The sequence below is a fragment of the Lissotriton helveticus genome, chromosome 8 (assembly GCF_964261635.1).
Source record: "Lissotriton helveticus chromosome 8, aLisHel1.1, whole genome shotgun sequence".
Lineage (NCBI taxonomy): Eukaryota > Metazoa > Chordata > Amphibia > Caudata > Salamandridae > Lissotriton > Lissotriton helveticus.
In genome coordinates this window covers 1,196,443,575-1,196,461,026 of record NC_136069.1, presented here as the reverse complement: position 1 = coordinate 1,196,461,026, position 17,452 = coordinate 1,196,443,575, and the positions used below count along the sequence as shown (strand labels likewise).

Here is a 17,452-nt window from a genome sequence, read left to right as displayed (position 1 = left end):
GACAGATTTGTATTCATGGTTCAATAGTGCATTAAACCACATACTGATTGGGTAAACCGCAAAATATAGTAAAAGCCCAAGTTGGTGTTTCATCACTTAGTGCCTCTTAAATCTTTTATGTTTATGATGTTTTGAAAGACAGTTCCTCATATTGTCTTCTTTTCTCGAACGCATTTTGACGTTCTGTGTAAGAGGCTGGCAGCTGTAATAGGAACTGAAGAGTACACCTATCATGAGTATGAACTAAAGTAGAAATAGCTAACACTGGAATTATGGGTCCCTCGTTTATTACCTGTCTTGCTAGGCATTGGGCTTCACATGAGGTACTCCAATAATGAAAATGTTGTTGCCAGAGATGAGACCTAGGTGTCGCGACCTTCTCTAGTATAGTTTTTCCACCAGACCTAAGGACTGTTGAACTGAGTGAGAATGTGGACGATAAGGATTCGTGTAGATGGGATTTGTCGCCATTCTGGTTAAGGTAGCTGGTCCCACTGGGGATGCATTCACTCTTCACCTTTATTTTTATGGGATATTTGCATCTAGAAAAGCGTAACTTAAAGAGAGAATAACAAATATTTTTCTAATTCCTGATGAAGTCTCTGTTCGGGACGAAACGTGTTGGCTGGGCTGCAGTTGGATTTTGTTTAAAAGAATAAAGAAGTTTGCTTTGAAATATTATGCCTTGTCTCCTGTATTCTATTGAAATCTTTGAGAAGAAACTCTGTGTTTGAATGATTACTACATCAAGCTAAATTTGGAATAATACTTGGCATCCAAAGCAATTGTTATGCATTGGCTGGACCTTAACGAAGAAGTTGCATGATTGTAATAAGAATTTGGACTAACATTGTATTAAGTTAATTTAAATGTAGATAATAAAAAAAATTGGGACTTCCTAAGCACTCCCTTTTTACACATATAATGGTTTCAAACACGGTTTACCTGCTAGACAAAATGTGTTTCACCCTAAGCAATTACATTATTTCACTGTGTCTCCTTGTCTTCTGAAGTCCTTTTTAAGAGTACCATAAAAAGACAACTCAATTTACGATGTGCCCTCTACAAAAACGTCACTTTTATGTTTTAATAGACTTTTATTTTTTTTATTTTTTTTATTAAACCTTTTCATTAGTTGCTTTCAGTACAAAGTCATGACAGTGACAGCATCTGCAATCCAGTACAACAATAATCGTGGTACATACAGTAGAGAGGTATCAACTTCCCAAATGACAATAAAACACAGGTATATAATTCCATGTACAGCAGCGGGAGGCCAACATTCTAGGATCCCTCCCCCCCTCCAAGGACCGGGGCGTGATAAGGAAAGCAGCATCCTCCCCTCCCAGTTCAGACGGGAAGGCAGGCATGTAGGGCCGGCATCGCCAGAGTCCACCAACCCTAGATTGTCAACGCACCGACCAGGTAGCTGGCCGCATTATCATGTGTATCAGTGTATCATACGTACGCCAGGCGTATGCGTCTTCGCTGAGGAGCTCATCTAAGGTCAAATGTATGGATTATCGGGGTGCAGTATAGTGTGAAGCAGCACATAGTGCCTCCCCTCCCAGGTATCATCTGGAGCGTCGTGTAAGCGTAATACCCAGTGTGTCTGTCCGTCATCCCCATCCCAAGTGGTGGAAGAGTGAGAGAGGCCCCTCCCTGAAGCAACATCACATTGTCCTCCGAATTTCCCAGTTTCTTCAACAGCAAGATTTCGGTGTGTGTTCCCCAGTCATGTCCTCTCACCTAAAGTCAGGCGGTGTGAAGTACCTCCCGTCACGTGTAAAGTAGCATGTTGAATGCAATGTAAAGCACCTATGCGCTCACGGGCCCGGGACCGGTTCGTCATCTCCAGAGGAGTCGCTATGTGTCGCCTGAGATAGCCAGTACACCTGCAGGGGGGACCAAAAGTCACGAGGCGCACACCTGGCAGGCAACAGTTCTGCATAAACGCCATGTTGGTCCTGGCAGTATGTGAGGTCGTCAAGCCAGTCCTTAAATTTTGGTGCTCTCCCCCTTCCCCATCTGCAAGCTATTCTCCGCTTAGCAAGGAGCAGCGCAAGGTCGACAAATTTGCGAACTGACTTGGGCAAATTTTTGGTGTACCCTAGCAACATCACTACCGGCTCCATGGGTAGGGGGCCAGCGATCATTATTTGGAGCGCAGTATGTACCTGCTCCCAGTACGATTGTATGGCTCCACATTCCCAGGCCAGATGGAGGAAATCCGCGCCATCCGCCCGGCATCTAGCGCACCTATCATCCTCCGCGAGGTGAAACCGCAGTTTCCTGACTGGGGTATAATAGTATCGTTGCACAAACTTATAATGAATGATTTTCAGACGACAGCTGGAGGAGACTCTAGCCGTGACCGAGCAGCAATAATTCCACTGCTCGTCTGTGAGTGCAGTTGGTAGGTCAGCGTCCCAGTTAGTCCGAGCTTTCGGCAGGACCGCTGGGCGCTGCTCACGCAAGGCGGCATACAGTTTGGACACCAAGTGCCTGCCATCCGACACGAGCATGACATGCAATGGCAATACCGTCCCCGGTTCCTCCGGGAAGGTGGGGAGAATGTCTCGCATACCCTGCCGGAGTCTAATATAGTAGAACACTTCCATGGGCGTCGGGGGTGTAGTCCGGAATATCTGTTCCTTGGTACGGAACATTCCATCATGGAATAAGTCACCCCACGTGTGAAGGTGTACGCGATTGCACATGGACCGAAATCCGTTTTCCGTTAGGAGGGAAAGTTTTGGGTGGTATGCAAGGGGCATCGCTGGGGAATAAAGCAAGGGAGCGTTCAGCAGTTTAGTTACTCTCCGCCAAGCATCGACAGTACAGGTAACTGTGGTGGCAGGCGTTTCGACATCCCCAACCAGTCCCATCAGCATGCCCTTAAGCGGGATCGGGTGGACGATCCAGGCCTCAGCAGCGACCTGTGGCATAAAGGGAGCGGGGTTAACCTAGTGATAAGAATGCTGAGCCTGAGCACTAAGGTAGTACATTTCCATGTCAGGCACATCGAATCCTCCCCTATCATATGGCTGCGTCAAGACCTTCCAGCTAAGGCGTGGTTGCTTACCACCCCAGAAAAGGCGAAGCAGCTCAGATCTAAGCCGTTTGAAAAAATAGGCCCCCGGGAAGTATGGAATGTTTTGGAATAGGTATAAGAACCGTGGGAGGACGACCATCTTGATCAGGGAGGCTCTCCCTGCCATCTAGAGCGGCAGGGCCCGCCAGCGGGTTACGTTATCAGCCAATTGCGAGATAGCCACCCCGTAATTGGATCGGATTGTGTCGTCTTTATTGAGCGTCACTTCTATGCCCAAGTACCTTAAGTCAGAACTGCACCATTCCAGGGGGTAATCCAACGGAAACCGGGCAACCGATGCCGTGAGGGGGAAGAATTGCGACTTCTTCCAGTTAATGTGTACCCCAGATATGCCGCCGAATGCCACAAATTCCCTCAGAAGCGGGTTAAGGTGATCTTGTGGGTGACGCACATACAGAGTGACGTCATCTGCATAGAGAGAAATACTAATCTGACGCTGCTGACAGTTAAAGGCACTAGCCTTGTGCAACTGACGTATTCTACAAGCCAGCGGCTCTATTGCCAGGGCAAATAGCAGGGGCGACAGGGGGCATCCCTGCCTAGTCCCTCTCGTGATCGGCATCTGTGCCGAAAGCACTCCATTGATGACGACCCTAGCAACCGGTAAGGTGTAGAGCAGTTTCACCCAGGCTATAAAGATTCGAGGGAAGCCCATTCGGTCCAGAATTGGCAGCAGATAACCCCACTCCACCGAATCAAACGCCTTGGTGGCGTCCAGAAACACAGCAGCGATCGGCAGGTCGGGCGAGATGGTGGGTATCAGGGAGAACAGCGTACGCAAGTTATGGGAAGTAGCTCTCCCCGGGACAAAGCCAGATTGATCCGGCAACACCAGAGTAGTCATAAGGAGGGACAGCCTAGTCGCTAGCACTTTTGCGAGGATCTTCGCGTCGCAGTTGAGCAGCGACAGGGGTCGATAGGCATCAGTGTCCTTCGGATCCTTCCCCGGTTTCAAAAGCGACGTGATCGCTACCTCCCTCATGGAGCCTGGCAGTATCCCGACCTCAAGCGAGTCGTCAAAGACCTCTTTCAGGACAGGTGCCATGATGTCGATGTAGCACTTATAGAATTCGGCCGGTAGACCGTCCAACCCTGCCGCTTTGCCATTGCTAAGGGACATAATTGCCTCCCTGATCTCGTCCAGTTCGAACGGGCATCCCAAGAACGCCCTGTTGCTGTCGCTGAGCCAGCAAAGTGCGATGTCGTCAAGGAAATTACCGAACTCCACATCGCCCACCTGCTGAGTGGAGTATAGCCGCTTATAATGTTGTAGGAAGGTATTTCGAATTCCATTAGAATCCTGGTGAGTCCTGCCCTCCCCGTCGGAGATTTCCAGGATATGGGTAGCGAAGCGCTGGTGCCTCGTGAGCGCCGCCAGCACCCTACCCGGCCGGTCTCCCTCACAATAGCGCCTAGCCGTCCAGTATTTGCCCCGGAATTTCAATTCCCTGGCTGCTTCTTCCTCATATGCCGATAATTTAGTCCTGAATGCCCCCGCTAGGTCAGGGGAGGGATTTCCGACCATCTCAGCCTCCAGCGCCTTAAGCTCCGATTCAAGTTTAGTTAATGTGCGCACTATGTCCCGCAGTATCCCGCAGCTCTTAGAGATCGTGAACCCCCTCACTGTCACCTTAAAGGCTTCCCAGATTGTTTCGACCTTGTCGACTGATCCTTTGTTCCTAGGGAAGAAGGCTTCGATCTCCTCGCCCAGTTCATGTCGAAAGACAGGGTCCAGCAAGGCTGAAGGAGGGAACCGCCATGGCGGTCTCACCCTAGCATACCCCGGCATCTCCAAGACAGACAGTACAGGACAATGGTCCGAGTAGGTGCGAGGCAGATGGTTCACCCGAACAACCCCCCCAGCAAGGCCTCTCGAGATAAAGCAGTAGTCGATCCGTGCCCATGAGCGTGTATGCGCTGTGAAATGGGTACCCTCCCTAATCGTCGGATGTGTGTCTCCAGCTATCTACGAGTCCAGCCTCTGTTATTATACCCTGGAGGGCATCCCTGGCGTTAGTGTTGTATTGTGCACTACCGTCCGATCTATCCACCATAGGACATAGCGACAAATTGAAGTCCCCCCCCCCAGACAATGTGCGTGACTTCAGTTTCCAACACATGACCCCACAGCGACAAAAAGAAACCAGGAGTGTCAACATTAGGCGCGTAACAATTCACAAGCATTATCACATCGGTGCCCAACCGCCCCCAAAGGATGATGTACCTCCCTTCCTTATCCGCCCGCACCCCCAACTTTTGAAACGGGAGTTGTTTATTGATTAAAATAACAGTCCCTCTAGAGTACGTGGAATAGGAAGAAAACTCTCTCACACTCGCCCATCTGCTCGCAAACTTGGGGACACTATTTGGGCTAAGGTGGGTTTCTTGGAGCATCACTATCTGTACATGGTGCCTATCCAAATATGCAATCACATTCCTGCATTTACGGGGGTCATTAAGGCCACGGACATTCCAGGACATTATTGAGACAGTAGTCAAAGCATTATCACCCACGGTTATCTCCGCATCCCTGAAAGAAGCCTTTGGTCAACGCTCCAGCCCTCAGTCTGAATGTACCAAGTGCCGAACTGCCCGCTGTCCAGAACATTCTCTCCATACAACCAGTCATGCTGTCATACACACAAATTCCAGTACCTGCACACATGTCATGAGCGCCAACCGCAACAACAATTACACTTTCAACAACTAGCAACCCAGCAGCCAAACCCCTCCCCTCCCTCCATGCACAACCTTCAAACCCCGTTCACCCGCTCCACCCCCCACCCACTGAAGCAACCCAATCTTGCCAGTACCATATCCCTCCCCCCCACCCCGAGCCCAACAAGCAAGAACAGTAGAAAAACCATGTGGGGAATCCCCTCCTAGTGACACTAGAGGAATGCACCCGAACACCCCACCACTCTCCTCTCGACCCGCATGTGCCATACGAAGAAGATAGAGAAGGCGGGGTGGTGCCCGGCCTGTATTATTCCTGCAGGCTAAACCCAGACAACCAGTCAGCGACTCTCATCACCACCCTCCATGTAAGAAAAGTTACCAATGAGTTCAGGAGGACTGTCCAAGGTGCAACCGCTGCATATTCCAGGTCCTGCTCCACCATCGGGTTGCCCTGACCAAGATCAACTCCAGCATAGGGGCAAAGTACACGAAAGCAGATGGTGCTCAACAGTAGGCCACAATGCAGCAAATCAGTCATCAACGTCTCTGCAGGTAGGGCCGGGTCTCCCCGACGGTAACAGGCAACAAGAGTCCAAGTCCATCCGACAGTCCATCACATGGAGTCAATAAGCAAATGTTCGCGATGGCGCATTCAAGATTCCTCGTGCTCAGCAGGGAGCACGTCTGCCTCATCCTCTCCCTCGTTCCGCCTGTCCCTCCTGGCATTGCGAAGCTTCCGAACATAGTCCTCAGCCTGCTGCGGGTTCGTAAAAAAATGTTGTTTGCCCTGATGGGTCACCCTGAGACGCGCTGGGTACAGGAGCGCGTAGTCCACTTGCATGTCCCTCAGCTTCTTTTTCACGTCCAAGAATTTCCTCCGTTGGTCCTGCACCATGGGCGTAAAGTCCAGGTACAAGGAGAACTGCACACCGTCGCATGTCAGGTTCCGGTTCGTACGGGCTGCGCGCAGTGCTGCGTCACGGTCACGGTAGTTAAGCAGCCGGGCGATGATGGGCCTCGGCTGCGCCCCTGGTTTGGGAACCGGACCCAGGGAGCGATGCGCCCGCTCGACAATAAATTGACTGGAGAAGGCCTCCTTGCCCACTGCCGTGATGAGGATGCGCTCTACGTAGTCCTCCATGCGCCCAGTGTTGGTGGACTCCGGAACCCCCGTGACGCGGATGTTATTGCGCCTGCTCCTCGCCTCCAACTCCTCGTTCTTCGCCGCTATCACCCTCAGGATATTGTCCATTCTAGTTAGGCGCGCGTCGTGGGCAGTGGCCGTGTCCTCCGATGTTGAGATGCGCCGTTCCGCTTCCGTCAAGCGCTCCTCGTGGACCTCTATTTTCTGCGCAATGCCATCCATTCTGGATGATAAGCGGTCCACCTTATCCACTATCGTGGCGAAGCCCTGCCGCATTTCCTCCATCATCAGTCTCAGCTCCGGGGCCAAGGGAGTAGAGGGAGGGTCAACGCCTGACGGACCCGGGGCACCACTAGCCCCCGCCATGCTGCGCAGTGGTTTTTTGGTTGTCGGAGGTTCGAAAGAGAGCTTGGGCTGCTTATTGTCATTCTTGCCCATCGCGCCTCTGCTGTGAGCGCCCACTAGGTCCGGCGAGTGGCGCAAGTGTCTGTGTCCACTGGCCCCGGCGGAGCCTGCGCGTCCCGATGGCCCTCCGCGCAGCGGTCTCGTCTGAGGCGGTATTGCCTCCTCGAGGATGCAGGCCAGTAGTGAACGGGTTGAGTCCACACTCCGCAGAGCCCCCGCTCCGGTGAGTCAGCCGCGGGCAAGATGGTGAGTCGCCGTATCAAGCTACGTAGTCCAGAGCCCAGGGGATGGCAGCGGGGGGTGATGGTAGGCCGCTAGGCGCGGGAGGAGGGTCAGCGCGCCAACCGCGGGATTCAGGAGACACAAGCCGGCCAATGCCTATGTCCTCCGGGAGGCCCCAATCACTCCACAGGCCACCCCTCCCAGATGCAGGCAGATCACAGCAGGATTCCGGGGCAGCTGCAGGGGCCACGCGGTGCAGGGCCGGGTAGATGCCCGACCTCCTCGGCAGGCCCAGTCGGGCGCCGCGCTGATCACTCGCTACCTCGGCGGCCCACCAGTGCAGCGCACAGTATCCTAGCACTCCGCAGTGGCCCCAGAGGGGGAGAGACTCACCTCCGCCGCCCCCTGATAGGCCTCCAGCAGGTCTCACCTCGATCGATTCGAGCCCCGCAGCTCCGGGGCCTAGCCACCTCGTGGGAAGCCGCGGCCTCGCGTGGTCCGGCGTCCAGGTGCCTCGGCAGCTCTCTCCAGCGGCTCTCCCCGGTCAAAGCAAACAGCCGCGTATTTCCGGCATCCGACCTCGGATTTCTCTCAAAATTGGACAGGACCCGTGGAGTAAGTAGGTCCACCAGCGCTGCAAATCCTGGGCGGTCACTCGCAGGTTAAAAGGATATATTTAGGATGTTACTGGCCAGGCAGCCAGAGCCTCACTGAAGTGCGGCCATTAGCTAGTGCGCCCTCTAGCGCCCCCCATATGTTTTAATAGACTTTAATTGCTCCATATATTATAAAAATCTAAGCGGGGTTCACATGACAACTGACTTGCCTCTTGATTCACTGCTAACCATAACCACTGGATTTATGCGGCAGTAGAAAACTAAATTATGCAGCACTGTTGACTAAATTATGCATCAAGAAAAGGCAAATTATGTGGTGTAATGCTGCACATTTTGTTATATTATTGCCTCATTATTTTGTCATTTTTACACAAGGGAACACTGTTCCTGAAAGATGTCACCTTACTAATAACAATTTAACATCTATATACAGCATTAAGCAACTCAAAATATGAACATTCAACCTTTGTGAAGGGCCTTCCAGAGCACAGGAACATGTATCGCCATGTTTTAGTACATTTTTATCCATTTGAGCTAGAAACTGTTTTTTGTCAAAATCTACTGCTCAAGCAGACAAAGTATCATGTGGCAAATATGGAAAATCCAATACTATTCTAAAAATGTTTGAATCACATAATTCCAGTGCCTCTGCTAATAGCATCCTCATTCACAGGCATGAATGTTTCAAAGTTTACATTGAAAACTGTGAATCTTGATCAATGTCAGTCAACGCAGATATTATTTTTAGTGTACTTAAGTGTTCAGTTCAGGAATCTTTATTCGAATTCCATGAATTCATAAAAGTACATACAATAGTAATAAAATATTACATAATACATGTACACAAATTTGAATCAGATAAGACAACATTTCCAGTTATTAAATAGAGGATAGTCAAGGTTTGGCCATTATTTTTCGAGCACGTACCGAAGTCCTCAGGAAAGTGCTAGTGCGGCAAATTATTTTCTCATTATCCAGGGAGAGCAATAATTGATAAGATTCCCCCATAGTGATTGGTCTATATTTTTTAAAAAGAGGAATTAAAAAACATTTGATATATTTTAAATAGTATTTACAAATAAAAAGAAAGTGCAAATCCGTTTGTGCACTTACTCCGTCGCAAGGGTGTTATCACCCATTGACAGATAACCTAGAGGAAAATTCAACAAAAATCTCACAGACCCTGACCTCAATCGAAACAATAAATTTCGTTCAGAGTTTGTCATTGGCAGCATGAGGTATAACGGCGGAATGTGACTGAGTGTTTCCCTGCCCATATAAATAAGGACCGTGGTTTTCTTGGATTCTTCCCTGACCCTATCCATATCATAAAGTGCGTGGCGTGCTTTCTTCAGGTCATTCTTATGTGCAGATGTACCCGGATCCAGAAAAATATCACCTTTGTCAATACTGCACAAACTTGTATACACCCCCGAAAGCCAGGGCAATCTACATCCCTCTTTCACATCCAAGGCAGTCTTTTATAATTTCTTGGGTCAGGTTAGCTGAATCATTCCTCCAGACTGAATGCCAAAATAGCGCAGGGCGAGCCCTGATAAGATCCCAAATAAAAGGCAAGCATAATTCTCTGTGGGAAATATATTGGGAGGTGGAGATCGGTGTTTCCAGCAGCTTTCTGCAAAACCGGTTTTCCTTCTGCTGGATACACCAGGTCTCTGCCGCACCCCATATTTCTGCCCCATAAATAGCGACGGGAACACACTGCAGTTTAAAAATCCTTAAAATAGCCTCAGTGGCACCTATTTTTCTTGGTCGAGGGAGACTCAAAATGGAGTTAATGACCTTTGAGAATTTGCTCGTGGAGTGGGTGACATGCCCAGTCCACGAGCCATTCGCAGCAAAGATCATCCCCAGGTACGGGAAATTCTGGGTGGAGGTAAGTCTGTTACTCCCTACATGTATGGAATTGAGTTGGCATTTCCCAGGGCCACAAGACATGATAAATTATTTTTTTTATAATTTACACATAGGTCTAACCCATCCATATAGTCCACAAAACTTTGGACCAAGGAGCGCAAGGCATTCGGAGTGTGGCCCATTAGGACCGCATCGTCTGCATAGAGGAGTACAGGCAGCGGGTTGCCATTAATTAGGGGGACATCTGAGGTTGCATTCTTCAAATGGCCGCTCAAACCATTGATATAGATGATGAAGAGCAGAGGTGCTAAAACGCACCCCTGTCTAACTCCCCTTCCTATCTTAATAGCACCTGACAATTCCCCACCTTGAGCTATCCGTACCTGTGCCTTGAAGTCAGTATGCAAGAATGCTAAGAAATGGACTAAAGATTCGTCCAGACCATAATTTATTAAAATAGACCAAAGTTTGGACCTATTTACCAAATCAAATGCGGACGATAGGTCCATAAATGCTAAATAAATGGGGGCAGAACGGGCAATATTATATTTGTTAATAACTAGATTTAAATTCAGGCACTGTTCTACTGTGCCAACCCTGTTTCTAAAACCCAGTTGACATGGTGATAAAATACCACTTTCCTCTGACCATGCCAAAATCTTATTATAGATAATACGGCCCAAGATCTTTAAGGTATTGTCCAACAGGGAGATCGGTCTGTAGTTGGCCGGTTCCGACCGGCCTCCCTTTTTATATATTGGGACAATTACACTTGTTGCCCATGAATCAGGCATGGGAGCTTCTGGGAGACTATTAAAAACATTCAATAAAACTGGGGCCCAGAGAGCCGGTTTCCATAGTATAATGTCTATGGGCAACCCATCAGGTCCAGGGGCCTTCTTGCCAAGACTCTGTGTAATAGCATCCTCTACTTCTATCAATGTTACTTTTAAATTTCCAGAGTAGCCCTGGACATACTGATCTGGGGACCGGGTAACGGTGATGCATAGATTTTGGAAAAGTGATCCTCCCATGATTTACTAGTAATATTGCAGCTGATCGGTGTTAGCTGCTGGCCCATATTGCGTAGCTCTCTCACTGCAGACCAAAAATGTTTACCAGTCGATCTTCCAGCAATTACCACAAAGGCTCCCCAGCGTTCACTCAAAAGGGTCCCCTTGCGCTCGGATATAGTAGTTTTATAAACCTTCCTAGCTAATCTAATACAGCGTTAACTCTTGGTTTGGCAGTTAGTGCCATGCGCAAGCTTCTGTTCGCCTTTGAACAGTTGTGGTCAAACCACCTTGGATCTTTTCGCTCTTTGCAAACTGGCACTGATAATAAAGATCTAATCTCCGAGCAGAGTATGATGAAATCTGCAATTATACTAGAACAGGATGCTCTATTTGACAAACATGAGGCAATTAGAAAGAATGTTTTTCTAATAAGATCTTTGTTATTGCCCCACTATCCCCCCCCCCCATTTTAGTCTTCATTTGTGGGGGCTAAATCCCTCGCCCCTAATGCACTGATATACACAGGACGTTGTGCTAGTCTTAGTACCACTGTAAGCGGGTTATGATCCCCAAAATCAGTTACGAGGACTTCTTTACCCAATAGGCAGTCTGCAAGCCTCGCAGTTATAAAAATAAAATCAATTGTAGAGGCACTGTCCCTTCCTCTAAATGTCGGTACCAGCTGATTAGAGGAGGGTCGACCTAAATCCATTACATTGTACAGAATATGTTCCTTAAGTAGGGAATCAGTATGTCGTAATCCTGTACCTCCTGGATCTAATGATAATTTGGCATTAAAATCCCCACCCAAAACAATCCCCATGCCATCATCTCCGACTTTCTCTAAATTGGAAATAAATTTAAAAAGCCTAATGTAATTCTTATTTGGAATAGAGTAAAAGTCATTGTTATAGAAATGTATTAAATAAAAAGATACTTGACTTTTAAACTCTATTACTTGAAAATTAGGGCTACTTGTGTGTATTATTTTAAAATTCCCACCTAGCATTACACTGATGCCAATGAATAACCCCCCCAACTGCTCTTCCAAAGTTGGGCTTGGGTGCCCCTAAGTTAAAACAATGGAAGCCTTCAATATATAAATCGTGTGTTGCCCATGTTTCCTGCAACATAATTATATCCTGAGAGGATATTATACGCAGCCAGTCAGTATCACCTAATCTAGATTCTAAACCAGCAACGTTCCAGCTCAGGATTCTCAGGTCTGGGTTATTTTTACTTCTAACCTTATTATGGGATGATTGTACTCTGATAATTCTATCTATTTCTACAGAAGGATTTAATTCCTTGGCTAATAGGGATGCACATTCTATGATCAGTTGTACAAGCTATTCCCTGTTCCTGTGCTTGGCCACATAAGAATTCTTCTTTATTTGTTATATCCTCAGCTATATTTATGGATATCTCATGCTCCCTCACGATCTCGTCAATCCCTTTTAAAGGTCAATCAACCCCCTCCATTCCACAAAGTGAAGAGAAGCGGTTAGAGGTGGCAATGTTAAACATAGGAACCGCCATACTCCGGGTATTTGGATATTCTGGTCGCATGGGGTTTCCTACTAGGGCCTTTGGATAAAAATAACTGAGATCTCGAGTGGATATGCCTCCCTCATGATGTGATTAAGTCGCCCTATGATCCCTGAAGTTTATAATGATGATATCCCCTTGTACATCCTTTGGCCTTCGGCCCACCCAGCCTAACCTTCTAACATGTAGACTCTCGCCATCTAAGTTTGGGGGTAATGGCCTGTTCACTCTTAGCCAATGCATAGCCTTGTACTTGAGGGTTTGATGACTCTCAAATTTCCCCATTAACAACTCTGGTACCCCAGTGAGTACGATGACGCAAGGTTCTGCCTCTGGTGGGAGATCTATGTGCTGAGCAGGTCCTTTAAGCTTTGTGTCCATGTGGGAGCTCCTCTCGGTGTTAACGTATTCCTGGTCTATCTTTTTTAATTTCCCACTGCCTCTTACTTCCCTAGATTTATTAGATTCAGGAATTGTTTTTAAAATCTGTGTGGCCATAGTATTATCAAGGTCAGAAGGTAACAGCTTTGCACTATTTACCGGGTTAGTTGGTTTAGATGCTGTCACCTGAACAGAAGGGATCAGGAGATGCCTATTTGTTGACAGCTCTTTCAGTAAGTTTGTGTTAGCAGTCCCAGTGTCTTGAATAGACCCAAGTTGCTCCGCCATTCTCTTTACCCTCTCAACAAGAGGCAATAATAAAGATTTGATCAATTGCTTTATGTTCTTCATTAGATCTTGATGAAAGGGTATAGTTGAGTATTCATGGGCGGTTTTACATTCAGCGGGCCCTTTATGATTAGTGGGACTCATGGCAACTTTAGAAGTTTTTGATCGACTTCCCTTTTGCTTATTTCCGCCCCGCTTTCTTTTTGTGGAAGTACCTGGTCCTAATGGTTTTGTTGTATTAATCTTCTTGGTAGTAGACTTGCTAGATATCACTAATGGTTGTTCCTCAAAGGAGGATTCAGTTAGTAATTCTATACTGATATCTGTGACATCGGGTTTCCCAGATCTCACCGGTCGTTCGGGTAGGTCTTGTAACTGTGGGGGAATACCTATATCACTTGCTTGTTCTATGCTAATACCATCATGCGATGGGGTAGTTACTAGCTGGATAGCCCCTAGAGAAGAGCGTTTGTTCTGCCATTCGGAGGATATACGCCGCTCAGTGTATGCAATTTCCCGTTCTAACACTGAGGCGGCCCTCGTTATGAAATTATCCAATGTGCCTCTGACAGAACCTCCCTGCAGCGATTTCCGGCCTAAACTGGACATAGTGATCAATTCCTGCAAACACAAATTAAACTGCAACTAAATAAACAAGTGTAGTCAGGAAATAATAGTTTCTAATTATGCATATAGCATATAGTTCTTACTTATGTGTCCCGGATAGTCTGAGTCTGAGCCAAGGGAGGTGGCCCAGCCCAGCCCCGGATGGCCACAGACGGCCCACCCTTTGCCCGGGCTTAGCCCGGCGCAGTCCCGTGCGCTCCCGCGACGCGGGGATTAATGCAATGATTTATGCGCCTCCTGGCGCGCTTCCCCCGTAAGCGGCTTCCGCCCGCAAAGGCAGCTGGAGAAGGTAGTTTCCTGTGCCCCGCCTTCACCCCCACACGGCGGCCGCACCGATGGTTTAGAAATGCGGCGGCGTGCGGGTGCGCGGGCACAGCGGCATAGGATGGCTGGGCCAAGTAACAACAGTGGGCCGAATAGCAGAGCGCCCCCAGGAAAGCAGGTGAGGATCTCAAAGGTCGCAAAAGGTTTGCACAGTAACCCCTGAAGTGACACTCTTCCAAGTTAAAGAAATATTCTTTTTGAGATTTGTGTTGTTGGCACATGTTTAAATGATGAATTATATACCAATCAGAGGGCTCAATTCCTGTTTTGGAGCTTAAAGGAAAACTAGCCCAATGGCTGGATACTTGAATGGCTAGATACTTTATATTAACGTCTGGGCACTTTATATTAATTTGCTACATGCAAACGTTTGTATTGTGAATGAGATCATTTCATTATTTCTCCCACTGTAGCAGCAACAGTCCAGAATAAGAGTGGGGACAGCAAGGGGGTTGGTAGCAGTTAAACCACACAAAGACCCGTGAACTGATAAATGTATTTTGAAGACCTGCAAAGTACTTTGGATGTGACAGAGTCGGAGTCGTCAGCCCCTGCCCGACCTGACGAAGTGCCTGTGCACTCCACAGCCCTAGCGACTAGAGATGACGGGGGCGGGGCGTAAAGCCATTTCAACCTAATGGGCGTTGCACGCCTGCTTCTTGGTTATGTTCAAGTGTAATAGACTGACATGCCTTGGGAAAGGAGTAGTATTTTTCTTTTAATGGCGTATGATGCCATTTAAAAGATGGAGGTGAGTTGTATAAGTCAATGCAGAACCCAGTTGCATCTTGAGTGAAGTTGCAGATAATTTCGAAATCCGCAATAATGCTGTGCCAGACGGATTTTAATGTTGCATGCACTTCAGGTGAAAACAAGTCTTGGGTGAGTTAAAAGCGTTCCATTGATTTTTAAACATTGCAACCTTTTCACAAGAATGATGTAGGTGTGTGTAGCCCCTTGCAGAATTTTATGCAGTGACTACTCTTTAAAAATTGGGTGCCTTTGTGTGTTGTGTATGTCAGAATGACCATTTGCACAGTGGCAGGTGCCCAAAATTGTATACATATATGGATTTGGATTAAAAACTAGAATGTGGTATGTATGTAAATATAGGGCTGGAGAGGAGGAGTTTGGTAACTGAGATAACCAGTTGATGACGAAGGGACTGTAATTTGATTAGAAGGGATGTACACGAAGTGCATTACCGGTACTGACCGCCTTCTCATGCTTAGAAGAACAAGCTAGTCTAACTAATTAAGTTAGTGTCTGGGTACATGGGAGCAGGATCAGACTGGTAAATAAAATCAGCCCTGGCAAAGTTTTTCAAACTAGCCACACACTTCAGGAAGGCCTATGAGAATGGTGCTACCTGCGTATGGTTTGGGCATTGCAACTCATCCAATTCTGAAAGCAATCTTCTAGCCTGAAGCCTACAAGAAAAATGTCAGTTTGGCGGAGTAGCCACTCTTGTTACGTAATCTACAGTGTGGATGCAAATTTGTTTTGCTTGTTTTTAAAGGTGGATGGTAGCTACTCAGTGAGAAATAATCAACGAGAAAGTCCATTTTCACAGCGCATTTAGTTTCATTTGATTTAAGATGTATCTGGTATTGCTTGAGGGGTAGCAGTGAAATAGGTCTGTGCACGTATGTGAAAAGAGCTTTCCTGTAACGTAAGAGTTAAATTTTGTCAAGCGTCGGCAAGGGCAGTCTTACCTCCTGACTGACGACAGTGTCCTGTATGGTACATTAAAAGGGTGAAGATAGATAAATGTTAACCTATCACTGGGCATGCCAATGACTAGTACTGTGGAAACCGCACAAGCAAATGCATTCAGGACCTGCTTATACAGAGAAAGGAATTGCATATGTATACCTTACCCGTTCAACTTGAGTGACCATTGTTTCCTGTGTGGAATATATGAATACACAGAAATATATGTTCTGCTGGTTTATATGATATAGACTTCTCTTGTATTACTCCCCTGTGAATGCCCTACCTCTGTGACTCTTTCCAACTAGATGTTGTTCTCTCCGATTGGATCTCCCTTATTTTTACCTTTATTCTTTCCTGGCACAGTCCGAATTCTGCTGCCTTGATTTCATCATCGAATTTTTGAGTTCTACCTAGTGGGATCGTAGTAAATGACATAAATACAACAGTTTGGCAACTTGGTGATGTTACAGATTATTTAATAAGTTATTGCTATTTGTTTTAATTAATAGCTGTAATTAAAATAGTAATACACATGTAGTGAGTACATAATATTTAAATTGTGAATAAGTGATTTGGGGGAATAATTGGGTTGGATGGTCCTAGAGAGGCATGCTATGCAGTTGATGTAGAATCTTTAGGTGCTTGTTGCACTTGAAAGAGATGGCTACTGTGGTGGCAAGGAACGCCACAGAAATATGTTGCTTGAGTAGAAATGTGGTTAGCTCTTTCTTAGCGAATTTGTAAGATTTTAACATTTTGAAATGCGGAAAAAATAGTTTTGTTTTTTTTAAGTTTGGTTTATGTTGATCAATAGCACTTTAATGATTTTTTTCTTTATTTTCTTTTTCAGCTGTTTGGGGAAACTTTGTCAATATGAGGTAATACATCTTTGATTAATGCTTCATTGTTGTTTTTCTGTTTGTACATTTATGTTCTGCAATATTTTTTGCTACCTTATTTCTTTTATATCCCTGAATCGACTCAGACAATTAATATAACTTGTAAAATGTCAGAGAAGAGGAGTACTTTGAGGTAACTTCCACCTGAGCCACAACGATCTTAGCCTGGAATCTATTGTAAAATACAACTTTGATCCATATTGGATTGTCGAAAGTGGTTTTGCACGTCAGGCTTCTCTTGTAGTACACATGCATATGTTCATCCACACGCCTTTGCTTCTTACCTCTTCATTTTCTTTAGCAGTTACTTGTGAGCGAAGTGTGTTGGCTCAGCCATGTCTCTGTGGCCTGGACTGATTTTAGGTTGGTTTGCTGCACACTTCTCTAGTCCTTCGCTTGTAAAATGCATGATTACATATCTCTAAGAATTAGAACATGAGAGGGGGGATGTAGTGGCCACTGGGCTGGTTTGCACTAAACAATACTCCATGGGCGTATTTATGAGAGCTGTGCGTCATGCTTGCATCCCGCAATGTGGTACTTGCGCGATGCAAACCTCCAAGTTAGATTTAGGAAGCCATGCAGCGCCACTT

At 46.8% G+C, this 17,452-nt stretch overlaps 1 protein-coding gene across 2 annotated transcripts in view; it reads left to right on the top strand.

Annotated features, from left to right (window-relative positions):
• Positions 1 to 17,452, top strand: part of LOC144773239 (UDP-glucuronic acid decarboxylase 1) — a 161,121-nt gene that overhangs the window by 44,110 nt on the left and 99,559 nt on the right. For both annotated transcript variants that reach the window (XM_078658145.1, XM_078658144.1), the window contains exon 2: positions 16,811 to 16,838. In XM_078658145.1, coding sequence (XP_078514271.1) covers positions 16,811 to 16,838 — 28 coding nt within the window. The remainder of the gene's footprint in view (positions 1 to 16,810; positions 16,839 to 17,452) is intronic.